At 40.5% G+C, this 21,737-nt stretch overlaps 1 protein-coding gene across 1 annotated transcript in view; it reads left to right on the forward strand.

Moving 5' to 3' along the window:
* SMS (spermine synthase) overlaps positions 1–5,132 on the forward strand; it is a 41,087-nt gene extending 35,955 nt beyond the window's left edge. The window contains exons 10-11 of the mRNA XM_058824687.1: positions 3,297–3,412; positions 4,723–5,132. Coding sequence (XP_058680670.1) covers positions 3,297–3,412; positions 4,723–4,765 — 159 coding nt within the window. The 3' untranslated portion in view covers positions 4,766–5,132. The remainder of the gene's footprint in view (positions 1–3,296; positions 3,413–4,722) is intronic.
* The last annotated feature ends 16,605 nt before the right edge of the window (positions 5,133–21,737 follow it).

The raw sequence follows: 21,737 nt of genomic DNA on the forward strand, positions 1-21,737 counted from the left end.
TGATGTTGAAACAAAATAATATGTTTGGTGAAGGGCAGCTGAACCAAAAAAACCCACCACAATCCCCTGGATAATAACAGGTTACTAAACAAGTGCTGCAGCAGTCTGTTCATTGTGCTCAGTTTGTGTTAGTCTTCTACTTTTGACAAGTCTCGTTTCTTTTCTGATACCCAAACATGTGGGTTTAGAAACCCAAATTTTTATTAGGAAATTTCTATATACAGCAAGTCATTTTCCTTTACCAAATAAAAAAGTACTGGTTTGTTTGTGCAATATGACCAGGATGATAATCAAACATGTTTTATGCGAGTTCTTTTGAAGGAGTGCTTTCCCAAATACGATTTTTAAAAGATTAGGGAGTGATAGAATAGAGTGGAGTCATAGGATTTTGTGCTGTGGAAGGGGCCCACAACAATCATCCAAGTCCAACTCCTGGCCCTGTACAGGAGAGCCCCAAGAATCACATCATGTGGCTGAGACCATTTTCAAGATGCTGTGTTAGCATTTTTTTAAGTTGAAGTTTTCTTTTCTACTTGTGGAGACTTGAGCACAATCCTAAACAAAATTGAGCAGGATGCAAAAAATTCAGAGGAAGATGAGTGGAATGAATTCTCTTTTCACTTCCTCTGGAACTAGAAATGTTTTAAATATGCTGTGAAAAAATCCTACCAATAAAAAGTAGGAAAAATAGTATAAATCCCAAAGTCAGAATGTACATTTTACAGTTTGGTTCTATTTACCATTTGATGTTGTTACATGGAAAAATCAATGTAAATGGAGCTGTTTAGAAATACTGATTTCAAATGTCACCTCTGCTTGTTTTAGCCTCTGCCTGTTGTATGATGTATAGAGCACAGATAGTACTTGTTCAAATGCATCTTAGTTCCTTGCTTTGTGAAAATTAATTTTCAGCTGCATCTGTGTGCATGTAATAATTTTAAGGCCATTTAAAAAAATCTGGGAGCACCAAAATTAAGCTGCACAGTAAAACAAGTCTTGCATAACGCCCCTGCTCCTGGATTTAAAACCTTTGCAGTGTCTTAGCAGAGCAACACAAGGTGTGAAACAAAGGCAGTCAGACACTTGGGAAGCATTGAGTAAGTAAGTCCTTGGTGCCTGGGGTCCTCATTTCAAGTTAGAGGTCCTAAAATACAGAGTAAGATGTGAATGTAAGGGAGCTGATTTTTGATTAGATCTAGTGTTTTCTGATTGAGCCATCTGCATTCTTTCACAGTCAGGAGCAGGTTACACATGTTATTGAATGGCAGGAGTGAATGAGATGCTGCATTCAATGGTCAGTTAAAAAAACCCCCAAAATTGTGTACTTGTGTGTACACACAAACACTTCCCAAAGTCATTCAGAGCAACAGGAAGATGCTGTCATTCTGTAGATAGAGGCTCTTGATTTAGACTTCTTTCTAACACAGTTTCTGTGCCTTGCATTTCTTGCTATAATTTTGTGGGACTTTGGCTCTTGTGCTGGATCTTTAGGAACTGTGTGTATTTGTTAACATAAAAATTTCATTTTTGTTCTCCTTTTTATCTTCTTTGGCAAACGTTTCTCCACTAGAAGTGGTAAAGCGTGTGGGAAAGCTGAGGATTTTATATATGTTGAGAATAGCTCTAGAAAATGCTAGTTAATGCTTCTGTATCTACTGATCAGAAATCAGAAGAGGAAAGGAGGGTTTGTGCTAGATCACAGTACAAGACATTTATACTACATGCTAATAAACCCAACCACTAGGGGAAGATGGGGACACACATCTCCTGAAGATCTCATCCTGCCCCACATGTGGCCAGACTGGCACATACTGTGTGGGCAGGAGAGATTCACAGTCATCATATAACCTGCTGCTGATGTGCAGTGTTATAGCATGGCTGGTTTAGCATGTTTGGGGCCTGTAGGTAGAGCTGAAGATTCCTCAAGAAAGTGGTGGAAGTAGAAGACCACAATTCAATTCATTTGGGTGTCAGTGTGCCAAGCGCCTGTAACAGTATCTCCACCTTGACCACAATCACAGAATATATTTTCTCTGTGCTGTGCCACAGAAACAGTACCCTTCTTTTTGATGAGTCTTCTTTCAGTGCCTCATACCTGGAAAAAAACAACTTGAGTGATTTGTAGACCATGCAGTGGTGACTGTATTCAACTTCACTTAGTTTCAAATTAGTGTCCAAATATCTTGTATTTGCACATTCTTCCTAAGACTGTTGGATTTAAAGTTATAAAGTGTTTGCTTGTCTACTTGGTTATGTAGTCAAGAAATTTGACAAAGGTTTTTTGATTGAACTTACAATTGACTTTTCTTGCTTTGGGTTGTTGGTGTTTGTTCAGTCTGGTGTTCTGGTGAGCTCACTGTAACCACTAAATCTTCAAATGTGTTATGGATATGGAGAATTCAGACTTCTGATTAGAGCTTTCTCCATATGGGCACCCCAGGTATATTGCAGTAACTTCTGCTTCTTATTAATACTTAGCCTGGGACAAGGTATTGCTGGCAAATAGGAGTTGCTTAGGGGAGAGTTGGGTGGGGTTTTTTGTTTTAATTTTTTTTGTGTGTGTGGGAGGGAGGAGGATGTTTGGTTTTTTTGAGGTTTTTGGACTTGGGATTTTTGGGAGGTGGGGTGTTTGTTTCTTGGGGTTTGCTTTTTTTTTTAAATTCCTCACTCAGTCCTTGATGTTGTTTCACCCCAAAGATAAAAAAAGTATTGCAGGAAAATCTTATTTTTCAGAAGCATGACATGTGGAAACTCAAGACAATGATGTAGCCCACAGCCAGAGAACTTCTATATAATTTAATGTATTTTGTCATATTGCTTTGTGGAAGAATTTGTTTAAAATTAATAGGCTATAGTTTTTAAAAAGTTCATTTAAACACTGTAAGATCTAGGCAATGTTAAATAACTGAGAAAAATCTGGATGTTGTAGTACTGTTTACTAATAAGTTTAAGCAATTATAAAGAAAATGGTAATGGAGTAGATGTTATAGGTAAACAACACATGGTGGTCTGTTTTAACTGGAAGCCCTCATACAATGATTGCTTCTGCTAATGAGAATATAGATAATCCCCCCCATACTTACCCTTTCTTGAAAGGATACAAATTGTTGTTTGCTGTAGGCAGAATGAAGACAAGCTGTTCAGTGTTTGCATTGTAAATATTACAATAGAAGAAGAACAGCATGTATCTGGTTCTGAAATATGTGGGAGCCTTGCAGTAATGTCAAAATGTATATGTTCATCTGAAATTCTGCTTATTTGCTTGATTGTGACTGGGATTTTTTTTTTTTCTTCAGGGAAACTGTATCAATCTGACTGATGCCTTGACTCTGTATGAAGAACAGCTTAGCAGGCTTTATTGTCCTGTGGAGTTTTCAAAAGAAACTGTGTGTGTTCCCTCCTACATGGAATTGTATCCTTAAAGACTGAGGAAAACTGGAGATTGTGTATTAATATATCAAGCAAGCATAGATTGTTTGGAGGTAATGTACTCAAGCAAAAAGGCAGTTCTGATTTAAATACTTAATGTTTTTTTCATAGTAAACGAACTGTTGCAGTTTTATTTTGAGGCTAACTGTAGGAATTATTTTCTAAAAGTGCTATAAATTCATAGCTGGTAAAATGATCAGCACCTTTCATGACTAAGCTGTATTTTTGTTAATGTTTTGAGTGGTGTATGTGATATAGGATAAATTGTGTGATAAAGGTAATACTGCCTGGCAGTTCTGACAAGGCTGTATCTTCTTATTTTCTTTTCTTCTTTTACTAAAATAAGGAACTAACTTCATACAGATTAGCATGATCCAAATCTTTAGATATTATCTGATAGAGCTATTCTTGAACATACAGTTCAGACTTTACTTTTAAGGCTGGGGAATGGGGAAGAGTGATTCCCATCAATAATTACTAGTTAGTGTTACTGGAAAAAATATTCCAAGTAGAGGGTTATGCATATTCTCAGCAACCTCCCATTCCTAAATATAATCCTTCAGAATTTCTTCAGTTTGTGGGTGGTAAGGAAGTTATGTAAGGAGCCTAGAAGTTTAAACTTCAAGCCCTTAGTGTGAGAGGGGCATTTTGAACTGCTGTAAGGTGGTTCTGCCATCTGCATTTGCCTTGAGTGTTTACTGCTTTTGTGGGATCTCCCTGGAAATGTTCCTGCAGAGTGAAGCCTGCTCTGGCTGTCTCTCTTGACAGGAAACATCTTTTCACAATCTTCTTATTCATAATACATTAAGCACATGATACTGCCACAGCCTTTCTTGTGTTGTGTGTGTTCATTCCCCTCCCTCTTGTGTCCCCAAGCCTGGTAGTGCTCACTGCTGCAGCCCCCAGACTGACCCCGTGCTGACCCCAGCCAGCTCCTCCTGCTTCTCATTATTGTCAGCTCTTTGGGAAATGCAGATTTGACCTTATTTTTTCAAGTCAAGAGAATGTGAAGGATATCAAGATACTTGCCCTTAAAGATTACAGTTTCAGAGAAAGTGGTTATTTTTGCCTTTACAAGTGCCAGGCCTTAATGGAATGTGTATGTGTTTTGAAGAGTAGGCATCTTTGATCTGCTGAGTCAAGAAGACAATCCAGGTAGATATCACTTTTGAGTGTTTTCCCTGCCCTTTATGAGCTACCAGAAGTTTTCAGAATTTAAATATAAGTAAAAAGAACTGCATTTTAACTGTGTACAAGTGTTGCCTTTTTTCCTTAACTGCTTCCTTTCTCCAGATGGGTATTCTACACAATTTGGAAGAAACAGACTAACATCTGAACATCGAGATTATTTGAGATGATCCTAAATGTACATGCTGCATGGAGCATATAGGCCTGCCACATGCTGCATATTGGCATCTTGAACCTTTAAATTATATGCTGTAGATGATCCTGAAACTTAGTCATGCTATTGATTGTGAATTCTTTAAATGTTTTTTATTATTATTTTAATTTAAAAGCAAATGGAAAATGTATATTTTGATGAGCTAGGGTGTTATTTTTGAAAGTCAACTTAGATGAATAAGCAGCAAAACTATATAGCTGCTGACTGCACTGAACCTTTAGAATGTGATCCTTTTCATTTTTTTGTAGATCTTCACAAACTGGTTGATTAAAAAAGACATCTTTAGCATTTCATCCCTGAAGGGTGGTCCATGGAGTTTTTGTTGGTTTTGTTTTTCCAACAGATTTTTCATTTATGGTGCTTTTTAAAAATGGGAGAGGGTTTTGTGTGGTTTTGGGTTTTTTTTAATGAACACTGCAGTGCTTCCATATAGAGAAGAGCATAACTAAAAAAGAAAAAAAAATCTTGTGGGAGAATACCCCAAGTCCTTTATTGCAAAGGGAAGAAAGCCAGTCTTAAATTTTTATTTACCCTAGCAATTCATCATTGCTGTAATCTCTGCTGCAGAAGAATCTTTGGCCTTTTACCTCCTGGATTTTTTTAGTTGCTGCCATATTGATTTGGATTCTGATATGGATTTCACAGTAGCTTTGTACTGAAGCATGAAGATCAAGTCTGGGTTTTCATTCCACCATGGTGCAAGAAATTGAGTGTAATGAGGTTCATGTGGGCATATCCTCTCCCCAGCCTTATGGGAAGCACTAGATTTTTGAAGTAAAATTTGGCTTAGAGGATGAAGAAATGTGGGTGTGATATGATCTATCTTTATGTGCACCTGTACTGGATGTTTTGAAGAGTGTGTGTGCTTCAGTAGGGTCAGTGGCGGTTGTATTGCCACAGATGGCCCATATTGTCTGAGGCTCTTGCTCAGTTAAATTCACTTGCAGTGTAAAAATCAGTAGAAGCTGGGGTTCCTTGTAGTTCTGTTCTGGAAGAAAATGCATTTTTCTTCAGCATTTTCTCATGCTGTCAGAAGTTATATTTTTGTAAGAGTTTGCTATCTAGCAACTAAAATATTTGTGCTTAAAAATCCCACTTGAAAGGAGGTGGAAGGATATGACCAATATGTGCATTTTTTACTTTTCCAAGGTAGAATAAGAAGTGTACTGTTTCCCTAAACACTCTAATCCTGAGCAATGATGTTTCATTCAACACCCATATCAACATTTTCTTAGTTTTATTGGAGAGAGTTGATTTGCCCCACCAATATACTGTTAATGAAAACAAACCATACAAAAGCTGTCCTTTATGTTTCTAAACCACTCATAAAGAAAAATTTTATTGCATGCCACATATATAAACTCTTCATAGACTCTGAGTAGCCTATGCAGAATTCCAGAGTGATACTCAAAAATGTGCCAAAATTTGCTTTGTCTTTGGCCTATAATTGGTCTAAATGTTTTCAGTTTGGATAGCCAATAGAAGCATTTTTCAGTCTTACTGATTGAAATGATCTCAATTAATTCTCTAATAGACACAGGGTGCAGTTCTTCCATGGCCTACAGCTTGTGAATCACTGAATACTCCCAAAGAACAGAGCTTCCCTCTAAACAGAATAAAGTTTCCTGTATTTCCCTGAGTGTTCTAGGTCTGCTGTAGGCATCCCAGAAAATAATTTGATATTATTATCTGTAGTCTAATAGAGACTCTTAATTTATGATCCAGGACTGCAATCAGTTTGTCTAGCTGCAGATGAATGCAGATACCCTGTAAGCAGGTGTGTCCATAACTTTGCAAGCATGAATATTTCCATTGGTTCTTAGTGTGATTAGTCATGTAGATGAAACGAAGCCCACAGGGACAGAGCTCAGAGCATCTGTGTTCCTGGGTGAGCTTGGCAGATGTATAAATCAGTCACAACAGGTAGGGGTGGTTGGGTTTTTAGCAAGGAATTTTGTGAGCTGGAAGATGACTTAATCTGCTCTTGTACCAGGGCTTGTGCTTCCCTTTGGTGTCGCTGCACAGGGAGCTGCTGGGTGTGCAGGAATGTTCTGGAAAGATTCCCAGAATGACCAGGGGACCTGAATTGCATATTAATAGCTGAGAGACAGCAGTGCTTGCAAACTTTTCAGCTAATAGGGTATGAAGAGAATTGGAAGAATTTTTTCTTTAACTTTTTTAATGTAGTGTTTCACAGTGATAGATGCAGTATAAAGCAATTCAGCAAACACTGAACATTATATTTTTTTAAGTTGCTGAATTGATTCTGAGCAAATATATATACACATTGTTAGCCTTTATTTATTTGTTGCTGTAGTATAGATTTTTTTTAAAAAGAAAAACAAGTCTGTGTTAGAATTTTCAAATGCAAACTGCTATAGCTGATCAGTTTTCCATGTTTAAGGGCATTTGGGAAATGCCTGTGAGTGCTGCACTATGTATGCAAACAGTTCCCAAGACATGGTTAACATTAGAGGTTTCTTAATTATTCTTTGCACTAAATGCTGCTTCCACCTAGAAGTTCCTGATTGATAATAGTTTGTGCAAGGAGAAGACTGCTGGCATTGTATCTACTGCATCAGTGCAGTGCACGTGTTACAATAAAGGTACGCTGTCATTACTTGTGTGTTTGAATTGTTAAATCCACTGTGGATTCAGTGTTCAAATGACAGAATTGATGGGTATGATGCATACCATTGTACCTCCTTTTTCCTTGTTCCATAAAGGTATTTCCTGGTCCTTTTATTGAGTATCTTTTCTGTCTCAGATTAATAAATTGTTATTTTCCATATAATAAATGCTCAGATAAGATACTCTGTATATGGAACAGCACACTGATATTTGTAATGGGGGGGATCACTAGAGGCTTCAGTGATATTTGCCTAGAAAGAGTTAATTTTGTGTACAGCATTTTAGATGTGAATTCTTTGAAGGTCTCTAAGTGGAAGAGAATTTTTCTGCTAAAGTAGTAAGTTGGCTTTGGGGGACAGTGATTCATTGTATGGCACAGAGAAAAGACAGGCTTAGGAGAAGTCAGTGTGACATTGAGAATGATGGAAACTGGCACAGAAGTTTAGGAAACAGGGAGAAGGGCACAAACAGAATGGGCACATCAAAGAAGTTATTAGCCTTACCAAATCACACCCTATCATAATGTTATAAATGAAAGAAAGACATTACTCACAGAAAATATAGAGAGATTTACATGAATTCCAGCCAACTGGAAAAGAGAAATATTCGCATCTGCATTAAGTACAGTGATAGCAGAAAGCTTGCTAGTAGGGAAAAAGAAAGGGGGAAGGTTTAACTTTGAGGGGAAAAAAATCTTACACATAGACTGAACGTAGAATAAGGGGTAATTTTGGAGTGCCTGCATGCACAGTAGGGAAGATAGATATCTTGGGTTTTTATTTTTGCTGTTTGAGAGTCTGAGGTGTTGACAGCTTGCTGGAGGGAACAAGGTGAGGGGATGGCTGAGAGGAAGAGAACTCAATTTCTTATTTTAATTGAGGAATAGGAGGCTGCAGATGATGTTGCCTGTGGGTAATAGCAGAGAGCTGACAAACTTTGCCCACAGAGAGAAGAGTAGTTGGAGTCATTAGAGATGCCAAGGGAGCAAGTGAGAGTAGTAGCAAAGTAAGCAACTGCTGCAGTGATTAATAATAGCACTGAGCAGCTCAGAAGTGCCTTTTTGAAATGTGGAATGTTGTAGGAAGCTAGGAATGAGGGATGTGGAATGGGAACTGGGAGGATATCAAGAAGTTCATACTGTGGTCATACATTGCAGTGAACTTGAGCTTCAGAGGTAGAAGTGGAGAAGGTGTAAAGAAGGATAAGTAAAATGTGAAATTGATTTCATAATTGGAAGTGTGATGAGAAGTATTCCTGTGCAGTGTCAAGAGCAGAAAGGATGCAGGGGCAAGAGGCATTAAGTTGAAAAGGAACTGAGGAAATGAGCCAGGAAGAGGAACCAACAAACAGGACAGCACAACAGATGTGGTGTGGGGATTTGGGGAACACATCTGGACATACAAAAAAGTGCCAGTCACACTGCCCAGCCTGTCCTCTGATGGTATTGGATGGAGAAGGAAGAGAAATTGGAAACATTTGGGGTTTTTTTGTTGTTGTTGTTTTTTCTAACTGAGTAATGAATGCAAGATGTCTTCTAAGTATTTTCGGAGGAAAAGAGCTTAACTGCTGGAAATTAAATGAAGACTAAAAGGAAACTTCAGATTAAGGAGTGTTTAAGGGTAGACTGATTACTGAAGCAAATAATTACAAACTTCATGAAGTCCAAAGGCAGGGCAGCTGTGGGATTTAACCGTCATGGATTGTCACTGAGCATGGAAGGGAGGTAGGTAGAAGATACTAGTGGTGTCTTTGCTGTCTTCAACTCATGCAACTGGAAATGCTGATCAGAACTGGCAAATGTATGATAATAACTAAAAAGCACTGCTACAGCCATCTGACTTCAACATGCCATGATGACTTTGTGTGTTACTTGAGAGGAAATTCTTATCAGTGATGAATGCACAGCACAATGTGCCATATTGCTGTGCAGCACCCAAATATAAAAGTATTTTATTGGTGTATAATGGAAACATCTTAATGCAACTGTTATTGTATAGGCACAGAAATGCACCAATGGAATAAAACACTGGTTTTAGTAGATGGGAATAACAAAGATGAGTGTGTACAGCTCTCTGAAGCCTTTGGTTTTTCTGGTAGCTGCTAGTGTCATCTAACACTTCCCCGTTTAACTTAATTATCAAACCTGATAGCATTGATTTTTAAAACTATTTTATGCCATGCTTTGTCCTGATTCTGCTCTTAAGCTCCTCACTGGACATTCTGTGAAATTACTTCCTAGTGATTGGCATGTCTTGTAACACTTCGGTGTTTTCAATGATGTTTTATAACCACTGGTTAGTTAATTGGGGTGGAAGGATGACAGGTTTTTTTCAGGAAACAAATTTTTGACAGCTCATTGTTTAAAATCACAGTGAAGACTGACAGAACACTTATAGGAACATGCCATGACTTTTCTTTTTAGAAAGGACCAAATACTGTTAGAAGTTTTCACTTGTGTCTTGAATTAAAATGTTTATACTAGGATTGTAAAATTCTTGCAGTATATATAACACTTCAATACTAAGGAAAGGAAAGTTATGTGCTGGCATTTTCTGGAGCTGATTTGCAGACAGCCACGTGGCTTAAGTTGTATTCTAGATACACTTAATAGAAGCACGAAGATAATCAACAATTAACCTAATACTGCCAACACTAAAGCGTATCCCTGAATGCCATATCTGCTCCATGGATGGTGATTCATCTGCTTCCCTGGACAGCCTGTTCCTGTGCTTCACAATGCTTTCAGTGAAGAAAATTGTTCTTAATAGCCAGTGTAAACTGCCCGTGGCACTGAGTGAGGCCACTGGCTCTTCATCCTGCTGTTTATTACTTGGGGGAGAAGAGTGACCCCCAGCTCTCTACAATCTCCTTTCAGGTGGTTACAGAGAGCAGTAACGTCTCCCCAGTGTTTTTTCAAAGCTAGAGAAACCATCTTGCCTCAGCCACCCCTCCTAAGGTTTTTGCTCTAAAGTGAGCCCCCAAAGGCCTGTATAGGCCCCTGAGTTCTCTGTTCTTGACTGGCAGACTGCTGGAGCCTCACCCACCTCTGGATGCAGTTGGATGGCTTCTGAGAGATGGCCTTGTGCACAGAGACTTCTGGTTTTTGCTTTTGTTTCTGCACTGCTCGAAAGTAGAAGCATTGCCTGTGTCTCCTGGGCAGCTGCAAGGGTCGCTCATGGTGCAGGTAAATTAATGGGTGTCTTTGGCCCGGGTCTCTGGGCCTGGGAGCAGTGGGGCTGCAATGGCTGGGCTGAGGAGTGACAAAATGTTGCACAGTGGAGTTGGGAGCAGCCCTGTGAGCAACAAGGTGAGAGGAGGAGGAGAGAAAGTACTGCAGGCATCAGAGGAGAGATTCCCCTGCTGCCCTGGGCAGGGCTCCAGTGGAGCATGGACTCCCCTGCAGCCCTTGGAGGGAGCTAGGCCGGAGCAGGGATCCGCACGCTCTCCACAGGACTTGCACTGGGGCATGTGGCTATTTCCTGAAGAAACTACAACCCCTCTGGCCTCAGGTTTGTCCTGAAGGACTGTGGCCCTTGGGTGGGACCCCACTCTGGAGCAAGGGAACAGTGTGTGGAAGATGGAGCAGCAGGGTCGAGTTGGTGGTGACTGAGCCCACCTTGCTGCCTTGCACCTCTCAGGGAAGTGGGGCAAGGAAGGGGCAGGAGTGAATTTGAGCCCAAGAAAAAAGATGAGGTGTGAGAGGTGTTTAATCTTTGTTGCTCACTTCCCTGCATTTTTAAGTGGCAACATACTGGATTAAGTTGGTAACTGGTAAAAATGATGAGTGGAACAGAAGCACAGCTGAAAGGAACATGTAGAGCAAAAAGAAGCATCTAACCCAACTTCCTGACCACTTCAGAGTGACCAAAAATTAGAGCATGCTGTTGAAGGGCATTACCCAAATGACTCTTAAATGCTGACAGGCTTGAGGCATTCACTACCTCTCTTGGAGGCCTGCAGGACGGACATTTTTCTTAGGTCTCCCTGGAATGCCTTCAACCTTTAAAAAAACAGGTGATACATTAGGTATGACTGGGAAAACAAGAGAGGAATTTAGTGCTCTTCTGGGTAAGTAGGGCAAGAGACAGCCTCATTAAAACTGAGGAGTCCAAACCATTTTCAAGTTGCTGACTACTTAGCCTGGAGGCATGAAAATACGAACAACTTTTGGAACTTCTGGAACAATGAAAGGTTGTTCTCTTGAGCTAAATCTAAAGAGCCAAACTACTGCCAAACCTTTCTATTGCAGTGTGTTTTCAGCCTAGGGGCTGTGCTAGAACTATTTTAAGGGCTTGTTCCCAATACAGACCTAACCCTTAGGTTTGCAGAAACTGGAGGGTAGAGTCCCTCTTGTCCCCTGTCCCTCTAAACTTCTGTTTCTAGAAGTGCTGCAAATGATTATGAGATGTATGGAAATTTAACTAGCTGTAATTTCTCAAAGATAAATATTTCAGACTTTCTTGACTGGAGTGTTTTCTAAGGTCTGTTTAACCCAGTTCCCCCAATGCTACAGCTTATGGGAGAGGGTTGCTGTAGAGTCATTTTTTCCACTAGCTGTGCCATATGAATGCTCCCAGCTCTCTCTGCTCTCTCATTGCTTTGGCCTCACCCTGTGTTGTCCCCTCTGCCATGAGAGTTTCAGGGAGCTCTCCCATGGCCATGTGACAAACCAAGAGGGTTAAAAACAAACAAGCAGACATGTTAAAGGTAAATGGGAAACTGATGTTGCTGAGCTACACTCCTGAAATGAGTGGACAAAAAAGCTGTCAGTGCTTCATGTAGACCTGTCTGGCTCCTCATATGCTGGCAGACCTCAGTGGTGAGCAGGATTGGGAACTGGTGGTGGGATTGAGAAGCAAGCCACGCCAGGTGTAGGGAAAAATGCTTGAAGTAAAGGCTGCAGAGCACCATGCTTTATACTTGCTTTAGAAGTAGGGAGAGGAGTTGTTAAGGGGGCTACCTCTTGTTTTTTTCTTTTCTCTGATCCTATCTACTGAATTACTTATGGGTCCCTTCCAACTAAAGATATTCTATGGTATTTTGATTTCAGTCATCCAGAAGTTTCAAATCATTTGAACTTTAGACAGCACATAAAAGGTAAGCTAGTAACTTTGATCTAGTGGGAATTAAAAGCTTTATCTGTGTTAGTACTTTAGTGTTGGTGTGGCTTTGTAGGGGGATGTGTTGTTTTTTTGGTTTCTTGTTGCCATTCATACCTTCTAAACTTTTAAATAAAATTTTATGTCAGTAATTTGGCTGTCCCAGTTGATTTTGGTTACAATGACTGGTTTTTTTTTTTTTTTCTGTTCTGAGAATTAGATTAAAAATATGATAATACTACTCATAAGGAATTTTTTTAAAGAATATGGGAACAGCACCCATTTTGTGCAGTGTGGGCTTCCTTGCTCTTGACCTTCTTTGGCCTGTTCTTTAAAAAAAGAAATGTAAGGCCCATTATTTAATTTCATTTTTACTACAAGCAAAATCAGCAATATGTTTTTAGATACCTTTGCACAAGGAGTGCTGTTACATGCTATCACAAAGGCAAAACCCTGCTCAGTGAGTTACAGTGGCAGGGTACCTTGTCGGCCGTGGTGAGTTCCTTCATCCAGTAGAAGTGTTTTTCTGTACTGAGCATGCATTATTTGGGAGAGCAGAACAACATGGTCTAAGTCTGGATCATGTTTGTAACCTGGCTTTCCAGCACCTACTTGGCTGTCTGGTGGCAGTGAGTAAATAGTTTTCCAGTGAACAAAAATGTGGCCATTTTTAACCATTTAATTGTGAACAAATGATACTCAAATATATCTGAACTTCAAACACACTAAAATGCATTTTATGTCATGCTGATCAAAATGCATTTGAATAGCTTTAAACATTTTATAGTGCATCCAGATTCATGCAACAATGGATGAGTTTCATTCAGTATTTTATTTAGCTTAAAATTATGTTTTATCGTTGCTTTTATGCCCAGATATAGGGAAGAAAAAAATGTAGTTAAAATAAAAGCAGCAAGCCATAAATGTTTTTATGAAATAAGGTTGAAAGCATTCCATACCTCTTGAGAGTGTGTTTTCCAAAGGCAAAGGCTTCAATGTCCCAAGAAAATGTAGTCATGGCACCACACTGTGAAAGCCTAGACAAGAGTGTGAGTTTATCTGATTGACTCAGAGTGAAGTGAGCTGCATTTGCATCATTCCTGGTAATGTGTTCTGGTGCTCTGAACAGTGGGAGTAGTGACAGCAAAGGGAATGAATTAATTTCAGCAACAGTCAGCACCTTGCTAAAAAGCAGAAACATGGCACTGCATTTTCAGACTGCTTTTGCAGGGAAAGACTTGGAACCAGAGAAGGTTAGAAAAGGCCTGTGTGAGAGGAGCAGGTCTGAGCCTCTAGGAAGTGTAAGAAAGTCCTGTGAGGAAATGGATGGAGGGTTTTCACTTAACACAGTTGGTATCCTGGGCTATGGGACCACATTCTGGCTGGCTGCAGCACAGCCTGGGATCCTGATCTCTCTGATGCCCCTGGCACATGGGAATTCTCATCAAGGTCTTCCCAGTGTTCTTCTGTCCCGAGCTGCCCTGAACATGCTGGAGGCTGTACCCAGGTGAGGAGCTAAGGTTTGGGAAGCCAGTAGGAAATTCTTTTGTGTGTCTTAGTCCAGATGTAGTCTGGCTGTGAGTGCTTTTGCTCTGCTTTGGGGAGATGGACTATGCCTCTCAGGGTTCTTATTTCCTCTCATTAATTGCTGCTTCAAAAGCCATGATACTCCTAGGTTGTTTTTTGAAACTTACTGTCAGTCTGCAGACTTTTGCTCAGGTAAAGCAGATGCTGTGATTATGCCCTGGCCAATCTACATTCTGTTGGTAGTCCAAATTGCAAAACACATCACATCTTTCACTTTTTTATTAAAAGCACAATCATCGTGGAAATTTTACTTGAGGATTGTTTTAAAGTTGGGTAATTAATGTCCCATTTCAGTCAACCAGTTCAACTAAGGAAGAGGTTGATTGTGTTTGCAGCAATTTCAAAGAACTCTCAACAGAAACAGCATTAAATTATTAAAAACCTATGAATTTATCAGCATCTTTTAGTGGACTAACATTCTGTCATTTTCTTGGGAAGTGCATATTGAAGAAGTTAAGGAAACTTTTTCAGAAGAGCATGATTTTTTCTGCAAGTTGTGGAAAAGGATTTGGCTTTGATCAGCTTAATTTTCCTTCCCTTTAAGCAAGCTTGGTCATGACTATTTTTGTCATTAACTTTGCTAACAGTATTGCTAATTCCTTTGCATGGTTATTTAAATGTCTAAGAGTAGCTAGTTAGAGCCATACTGAGGCCCTTTCATCAGTTTCCCTAATCCAGCTACTTGTTCTTAGGTTAGTGAAAATTTATGGGGAGAAATACCATGTAATGATCAACTTTTGATCTGTAGATCTAACAAGTAGTTTGGGTATTTTTAATAGTACAGAAATCCTTATTCTGTTCTAAAACCTTGTGTTAATAGTAAAGACAACAAACCTTTATTTGAAATAGAGATGTTGGAAACTTAAGGCCTGTCAGAGACATAGCAATTTGACTTGTAAAGATAATTATAGTTGGTGCCTAACTGATTTTTGAGGATTTCTGCAGCTTCAGGAAAGCAAATGTTTGGTCTCGATGATCCTGTCCCGTGGGGCCTCATGCTGTGGTTTCATCCTGATCCGACTCTGGTCTCCCCTTTCCAGAGAACTCGCTGACTAAACACATTTCAACTCTGCTGAGGGGCTGCTGCTTAGCATTATTAGATACATACATAGTTACTGGAATTGCACCAAGATGAGGACAAGATGAGAAATGTCTAGAGATACCTCCACTGAATTAATACACACAAAATCTCACATTGTCAAGGGGCGTTTTATTTAGGACATCATATTTAATGTGAGATTTTTCTGGCTTTCAGCTGTGTGCAAAGTGAATTTTAATCTCATTTTGAAATGAAGGAAAAGAGCTCAGTGGAATAAAATACTTTGAAATAAAACTAAATTCAGTAAGACCCTGAGCTGGTTGTAGCAATGCCCTGGAAGAGCAGGATTTGGTTTTTCAGGTTTGTGGGTGGGGTTTTTTTGTTGTTGGTTTTTTGGGGGTTTTTTTTTGGGTTTTTTGTGGTTTTTTTTTCCCTCCAGGCTGATTTCTTCTGAAAACAGAGGTTATGCAGTTGTGCTTTCCTGTCTCTGTATCCCCTCTCTCTCACCCAGCCTTGCTAAGTAACGCTAGATCTTGTCAGCCAGCTTCAGTCAAATTTGACAGAAGGGATTTGGGTTCAAAGACATTAATTCTGACAAGTCTTTGCTTGGATGAAAAGATCTCTTATTTCTGCTACCAGCCCGTGGTCAGGTGCATTTGTTATACAGAGGGATGTGATCCAACAGCCCCTGAGTGAGAAAGCTTTCACCAGAGCTTGTGCCTGATGGGACTGCTGAGCTCTACTGCCTTGGCCTTAAAGCACTTGGAGGAGCCTCTGCTTCACTTTCTTTTGTTTCCTACAAAAGTTATCACAAGCAGGCTCTGAGTAGATGGCGGTGACAGAGTGCCTGTTACCTGTTCAGTGGCACCTCTGTGGAGCAATTGCTCTGCTCCTGGCTGCAGCTCTGAGCTCTGGTGCTGCCAAAGACAGATCTGTGCTGCTGGAGATCCAAGTGGGAGAGCAGGCAGAAACCATTGCTTCTGCAGGGGCAGTCGTGCTTCTCTGAGAGACAAGAGCTCACAGTGGAGGGATCTCTTTGGCAGATGCTGAAAGCAGCCACATACAGGGCTGGTGGCTTTCCTCCTCTTTTAATTTAAAATGCTGGTGAATGTGTGTCTCATTGCACACCTGAAAATTCATCCATGGGACACAAACTCCTTGGTAACCAAGCTTTTTGCTTCCACTCATAAAAAGAGACTTTGACAGCTGCCAGCAAACATCTGGACAAAGCAAAATAAGTGAGTAAAGCCCTGGTGGAATGATGCAATATTTCAAGGAAACAACAGATATTTATTTGTGTTCTATTTCCCTGTACCTACAGCTGTAGCCACTGGAAAAATGATATTTCCCAGCAATGTCTTTTTCAGTGTCTTTACAGCCTATATACATAGTTAGACTATATTAAAAAAACCAAAAATTTGCTCTGAGTTATGCCAGGATATTTTGTATATTTCTTAATCCCCAACTGAAATGCCATTCTACAGCCCATGTCAGCATGCACCCTTGTTTAATCTCTGCAGCAGGATGACAGATGGGAAGGATGCCCATGTGATGGCTGAGTGTAAACACTCTCTGGCTGTAGTGAGAATGTGGTCTTTAGGAGAAGTAGTGTTTGGTTTAGCCAGAATTTAATGTGCTTCTTGACGAAAAATTGCCGGAAGACCTAAAGCAGTTCCTTCTGCTTGAGAACATATGCATTGCTTCATTAAAGTGCTTTTTCAAAAGAAGCAAATAAAAAGCTTGCAAACTTAAGTGGCGTAACTTTAATCATCCCAGATGTTTGGTTTCATAGTCAGTTGCTGTTTGCATTAGATATAAGCACCTTTTGGTCAGAGAATGCAATGTTTCCTGCAGAAGGGAAAAATTGGTCTTGGAGTAATGAGAATAGCTTAGTCTACTTGGAATAGAAAAAGAAAAAATTGATTTGGGTATTAAATGTTGGAGAACAAAGTTTTCTGCTTTGCAGGGTGTTCTCCTTACAGTTGCAGTTATAGTTAGTGGAGAAGCTTGCCACCAGCAGTGTTTGGAGCCCTGCAAATCCTGTTGGCTCAGTATTGACTCCTAATTAATGATCCACGTTCTCACAGATGCGCTGAGGCCTTCTGTGATGTGGCTGGACCACTGGAAAACAATAGAGTCATTTATTTCCAGCTGTATTTGTCCCATGAATAAAGGACATGAATTAGTGCCAGTGTGTGGTTTCTGTTGGCTGCTGTACAGAAATTTGGCAGCTTTTGTAGCCAAGGGAGTGTAATTTATAAAATTCAGAGATCTGATGAAAACTGGTCAAGCTGTCTCCAAATGCAACATGTTGGGCTTTTCTCGAGTTTGCTTTGTGTACATAAAGTCCAGTTCTGGCTACAACAGCTGCATAGTCCAAAAAACCAGTTCAAGGCCCAGGGTGAAATGGGGTGGAATACAGCCTTTACTCTGACCCACACTAATTAATCTCTTTCAATGAAGTCAGCATATAGCTCTGTTCTGTGAGGAAGCCACTCAAGCTGTATCTGGTGTCTCTGCTTCCATCAGTGTGACGGTGACTGTGTTTTCCTTTTACCATGGGCTAAAAATGCTCAATAGTACATCACCAAAGCTGTGATGCTGTGATTGTGGACTGCTTCTGATAAGCTGTACTTGCACTAATGTACTTTAGGAACCTCTCAGGTAGGATAAGTGTTTAATGTGCACATGAGGACAGTGTCCTCTGAGGCAATGTCTGTAACTCACAGACATTGTTGGTGTTGGTGTAACCTAAGATGTTTTACCTGTATTACATTGGGGTTTACATCTAGAATTGAACTGGGATTTTTTTCTCTTTTTATAAAAAGTATCAGTGACTGTTTTAATATGTTTTGAAGTTATCTAAATGCCAGAAAGATGAAATATTTTACAGCACTCAGGCTCATTGCACGCAGGTTCTTTAAGCAAGCTTGGGCTGGCTATGTGCTGTCCTCAGGCTGTTTTGCTGTTCCAGACATTCACCAACACCTATGCAACTGGTTTGGACTGTTCCAGTGAAAACTGGGTAATATGTGTGATTTTGTTGATCAATTGAATAATCAAACCTCACTTTCTTGGGCCAAGCTATATGAGGTGAAGCTGACATGGTGCTATTGGTTTTAGCTTTGATAATTCTCTTGTCTGACTCTGACATAATGGCTGGAAGTGAGAATTGTGTCTGCTTGTGGAAGAGCAGGATAACACACACTCGTGTGTGGTTGTGAGTGTACATTCATGTGCATACACACACACACATATTTACAGACAGACCTTTTCTAGAGGCTGGGACACTTGCTGTGGTTCAGCCCACAGCACGTTCCAGAGGGTTGGCCAGCTCTGACATATGACCATGGATAGAATTGTTTATGCATTGTCCTGGCTTTGTTACAAGTGCTAGAGTGATCCCATTGTTTGAGTGGGATCTTGATTCAGATGGAATTCTGAGTGAATGAAGCGTGGTTTGGAGCATGTAGCATTTAGTTATTGCTTTTTTGCCACTTATGTCTGTTCAATGTTTTATGAATGTTTAGCAGAGTCTTTGCACCGCCTCATTAAGTGCCTTATTGGGCTGCAATGGCCAGGAGTGCTGTTAGCAGTTCCAGCAGGAGGTGTGGCCATGTATCCTGTACCTGCCAAAGAGCTGCTGGACTTGGGAAGAGCAAGGCAACCAAATCCTAGAACGCTCATCAAAAACAAGAATTAAATTCCACAAGCTTCTGTCACAGATCATCAATATCAGGAACTTACTCACATGTGCTCTGTGCACCTTTTCAAACACTGCCAGAAACGGACCTCTGCAGCTGCTGCCTGCAGCTGTTTATGGTTTAGCTGTAATTTCATAGTTCTGTACATGCTGGAGAAACCAAGATGGTTTATTGACTGCAGGCAGGCTCTACAGCCAGAGGAAAGGACACTTTATACTTTATGCCACAGTGTAAATAAGCCCACAAACCCAAACATGGAAAAGTAATTCTGTTGCTGACAACTGATTTGTGATTTTTCTTGCCACAAAAGGATTAGGTGCTGCTTGGAGCTGACTCACCAGAGGACTTGTGTAGTTGGAGCTTGCTGGATTTTGTTGGGGTAGCTCGATGTTCCCATAGTCCTCACCTTCTTGTGTTTGGGAGAGGGGAATGAATTGTCCAGCTTCTCCCTGCTCTTTCCCTATCTTTCCCTTTTCCCCTGACACAGATTTCCAAAGAGAAATAACAGGTTGCTGCTTTGTCTGTTGAAAGCTGTTCTTAGTTTCTGGCTTGATGTTGTCCTAGAAAGGGCTCAATTGTGCCAATGTAGAGTGATGCAGAGTCCCCAGGCAGTGCAAAGGAGAGCTGCTTTATTGCAAAACCAGGCCTTTTAAAGCAGTTAGCCATTTATCAGTTTACCTGGTAAAGGTAAGGTACAACAAGCCCAAGTCAGCCAACCACTAAACAGCATGATGTGGACAATGCAGCCATCACGCAGCACATCTCCCACATCTCTTCATCCCTATTCCAGATGAGTCACTCTCCCATAGTTCCCTCCTATTTAGCTGAAGTATCAGGCCTGAGCCATGATTTTACAAGGCCCTTATTTTATAAGGCGTTACCTATGTGCAACAATTGATGAAAGCGAAATCCTGCTAGTGAAACACTGAAAGAGCATGATGGTCAGTACATACAAGTACTTCTCAAAGGGGAAGAAAATGAAATTTAAAAATTCTGGGGGAATTGAGTAAGCATATGATAATTCAGTGTTGGTTGGGGGGACATAAAGCTGACGATATGAATAGGTCTAATATCTCAGTATTTGTAGTGTTGGGGTTCAGTAGAAAAAGCAACAGCAGGTCAGGTAACCAACAGCAAATAGTTGTCAAAAGGTCCTTCTGAGGTTTACTCAGTGTTCAGGTCATGGATACAGTGGATTAGGTGTTGAGATCACATGGTGTCCATGCATTTTCTGTAAAAACCCTGCCCTTTTGGCAGCCCCTTTGAGATCATAGTGATTTCTGATATGGGGACTAAATTGCACCAATGTCACACAAATACCTTCCCAGACCTGTGCTGGTAACAGTCTTGTGCTGAGTATTTTTTATAACCAGATATCTGCTCACACCCATGGAGTCATTCACACATGACTGGGAATTTCTATGGTGGGAGACATGTGGTCCTCCTGGTTCAGCAGCATCATTTCCCTCTCTTGCCTCAGCTGATGGATGTCAAAATATGGGTTATATGTGGGACAATAGGCAGGTGAAAAGGAGCAAATGTTTTTTTCCTGTTCTGCATCAAGCAGGGAATGCCCTCTTGGAACTTCCTGGTGAAGAGGGACAGGGCATTTTGTTTGCAGGGCACCAACAAGGCAGTAGAGGGGGAAGAGAAGTTTGGATTTCAGGACCTTCAAACTCTAAGTCTTCTTCTAGGCAGAGTGGGCTTTCCCTTTAGGTTGATATGACATCCAGGACAACTTGTGTGCAGGTACTCACATGGAAAAAGGTTTCAGTCTCCAGGCTGATAACTGCCATTACACACATTTTGTGACACGTGTATGTCTTTCTTCTCTCTCTACTTGTGCAACTTATTATCAGGATGGTTGGGGGCTGAGATAAGGACTTTTTAGTCCTCATGAAAGTAAGTAACTCAGTAACATAAACTGTTGAGAACATGAGCATGGTGCTGCCTCTCCCTGCATCCTTACGTTTAGTGTGAGAGTCCAGCTCTCGAGAAAGCAAGAGCTCCTCAAAGGGCTGAATGTCACACTCAGCTCAGAGAATTCGCCCTGAAATGGCTATTTTTTTACTTGATGAATGGAGAATGTTTGCTAAATTGAGGGGACTCCAAGTTTACTCCACTGAGAAATCTATATAAAAAAGATATTTTTTTTAATCCCCTACCATCTTCAAGTGCCAAATAGATACTTTTCCACTAAGCTTATAGTAGTACTTGACTTGGAAGCATAGGATCATCTCTTAAAATGTGTTGTGTACCAGCAAGCACTGAAATATCTTGCCTAGAAAAAAACAGATCTAGCTTTTAAAGCAGAACTTTTCCGTAGGTTGGCTGATTATTGCTTTGTGCTGCTTGACTGTGATTTTTGGCACACAGTGTCACATACCAAATTCCCGAAATAAAATGCTACATGATATTCTAAGAGTTCTTAGGAAGCTTTAAAAAGGGATTTGTCTGCTGAGTGGGTACCTCTTCTGAAGCCAAATGATGCAGCAGCAATGGTTTGAAAGGAGAAAACTTTAGTCAGCAGATAATTAGTCTTTTTAAATAAATGCAAGGGGAAAAAAAAAAACCTTCCATCAGACTTGTGTTTGTAGAAGTTGTCAGCAATCCTGCTTTGATTGGAGAGGGTGTGCAGCCCTTTGAATAGTTAAAACATCTGTTCAGCGACGTTGTGAAATGCTCGTGTTGGGAACCCCTGATAAGGGGGACTGCTGAGCACTTGGCTCCTACAGGCAGCAAGGGCTGCACTAACTGTGGCCACTGCTTGCCTTTCCTCCTCCTGGGCAGAGCACAACGTAGGACACAGCCACTATTTTCCATGTGATTTTGCTTTGAGAGGCAGA

Source organism: Ammospiza caudacuta, chromosome 2 (assembly GCF_027887145.1).
Source record: "Ammospiza caudacuta isolate bAmmCau1 chromosome 2, bAmmCau1.pri, whole genome shotgun sequence".
NCBI classification, from domain to species: domain Eukaryota; kingdom Metazoa; phylum Chordata; class Aves; order Passeriformes; family Passerellidae; genus Ammospiza; species Ammospiza caudacuta.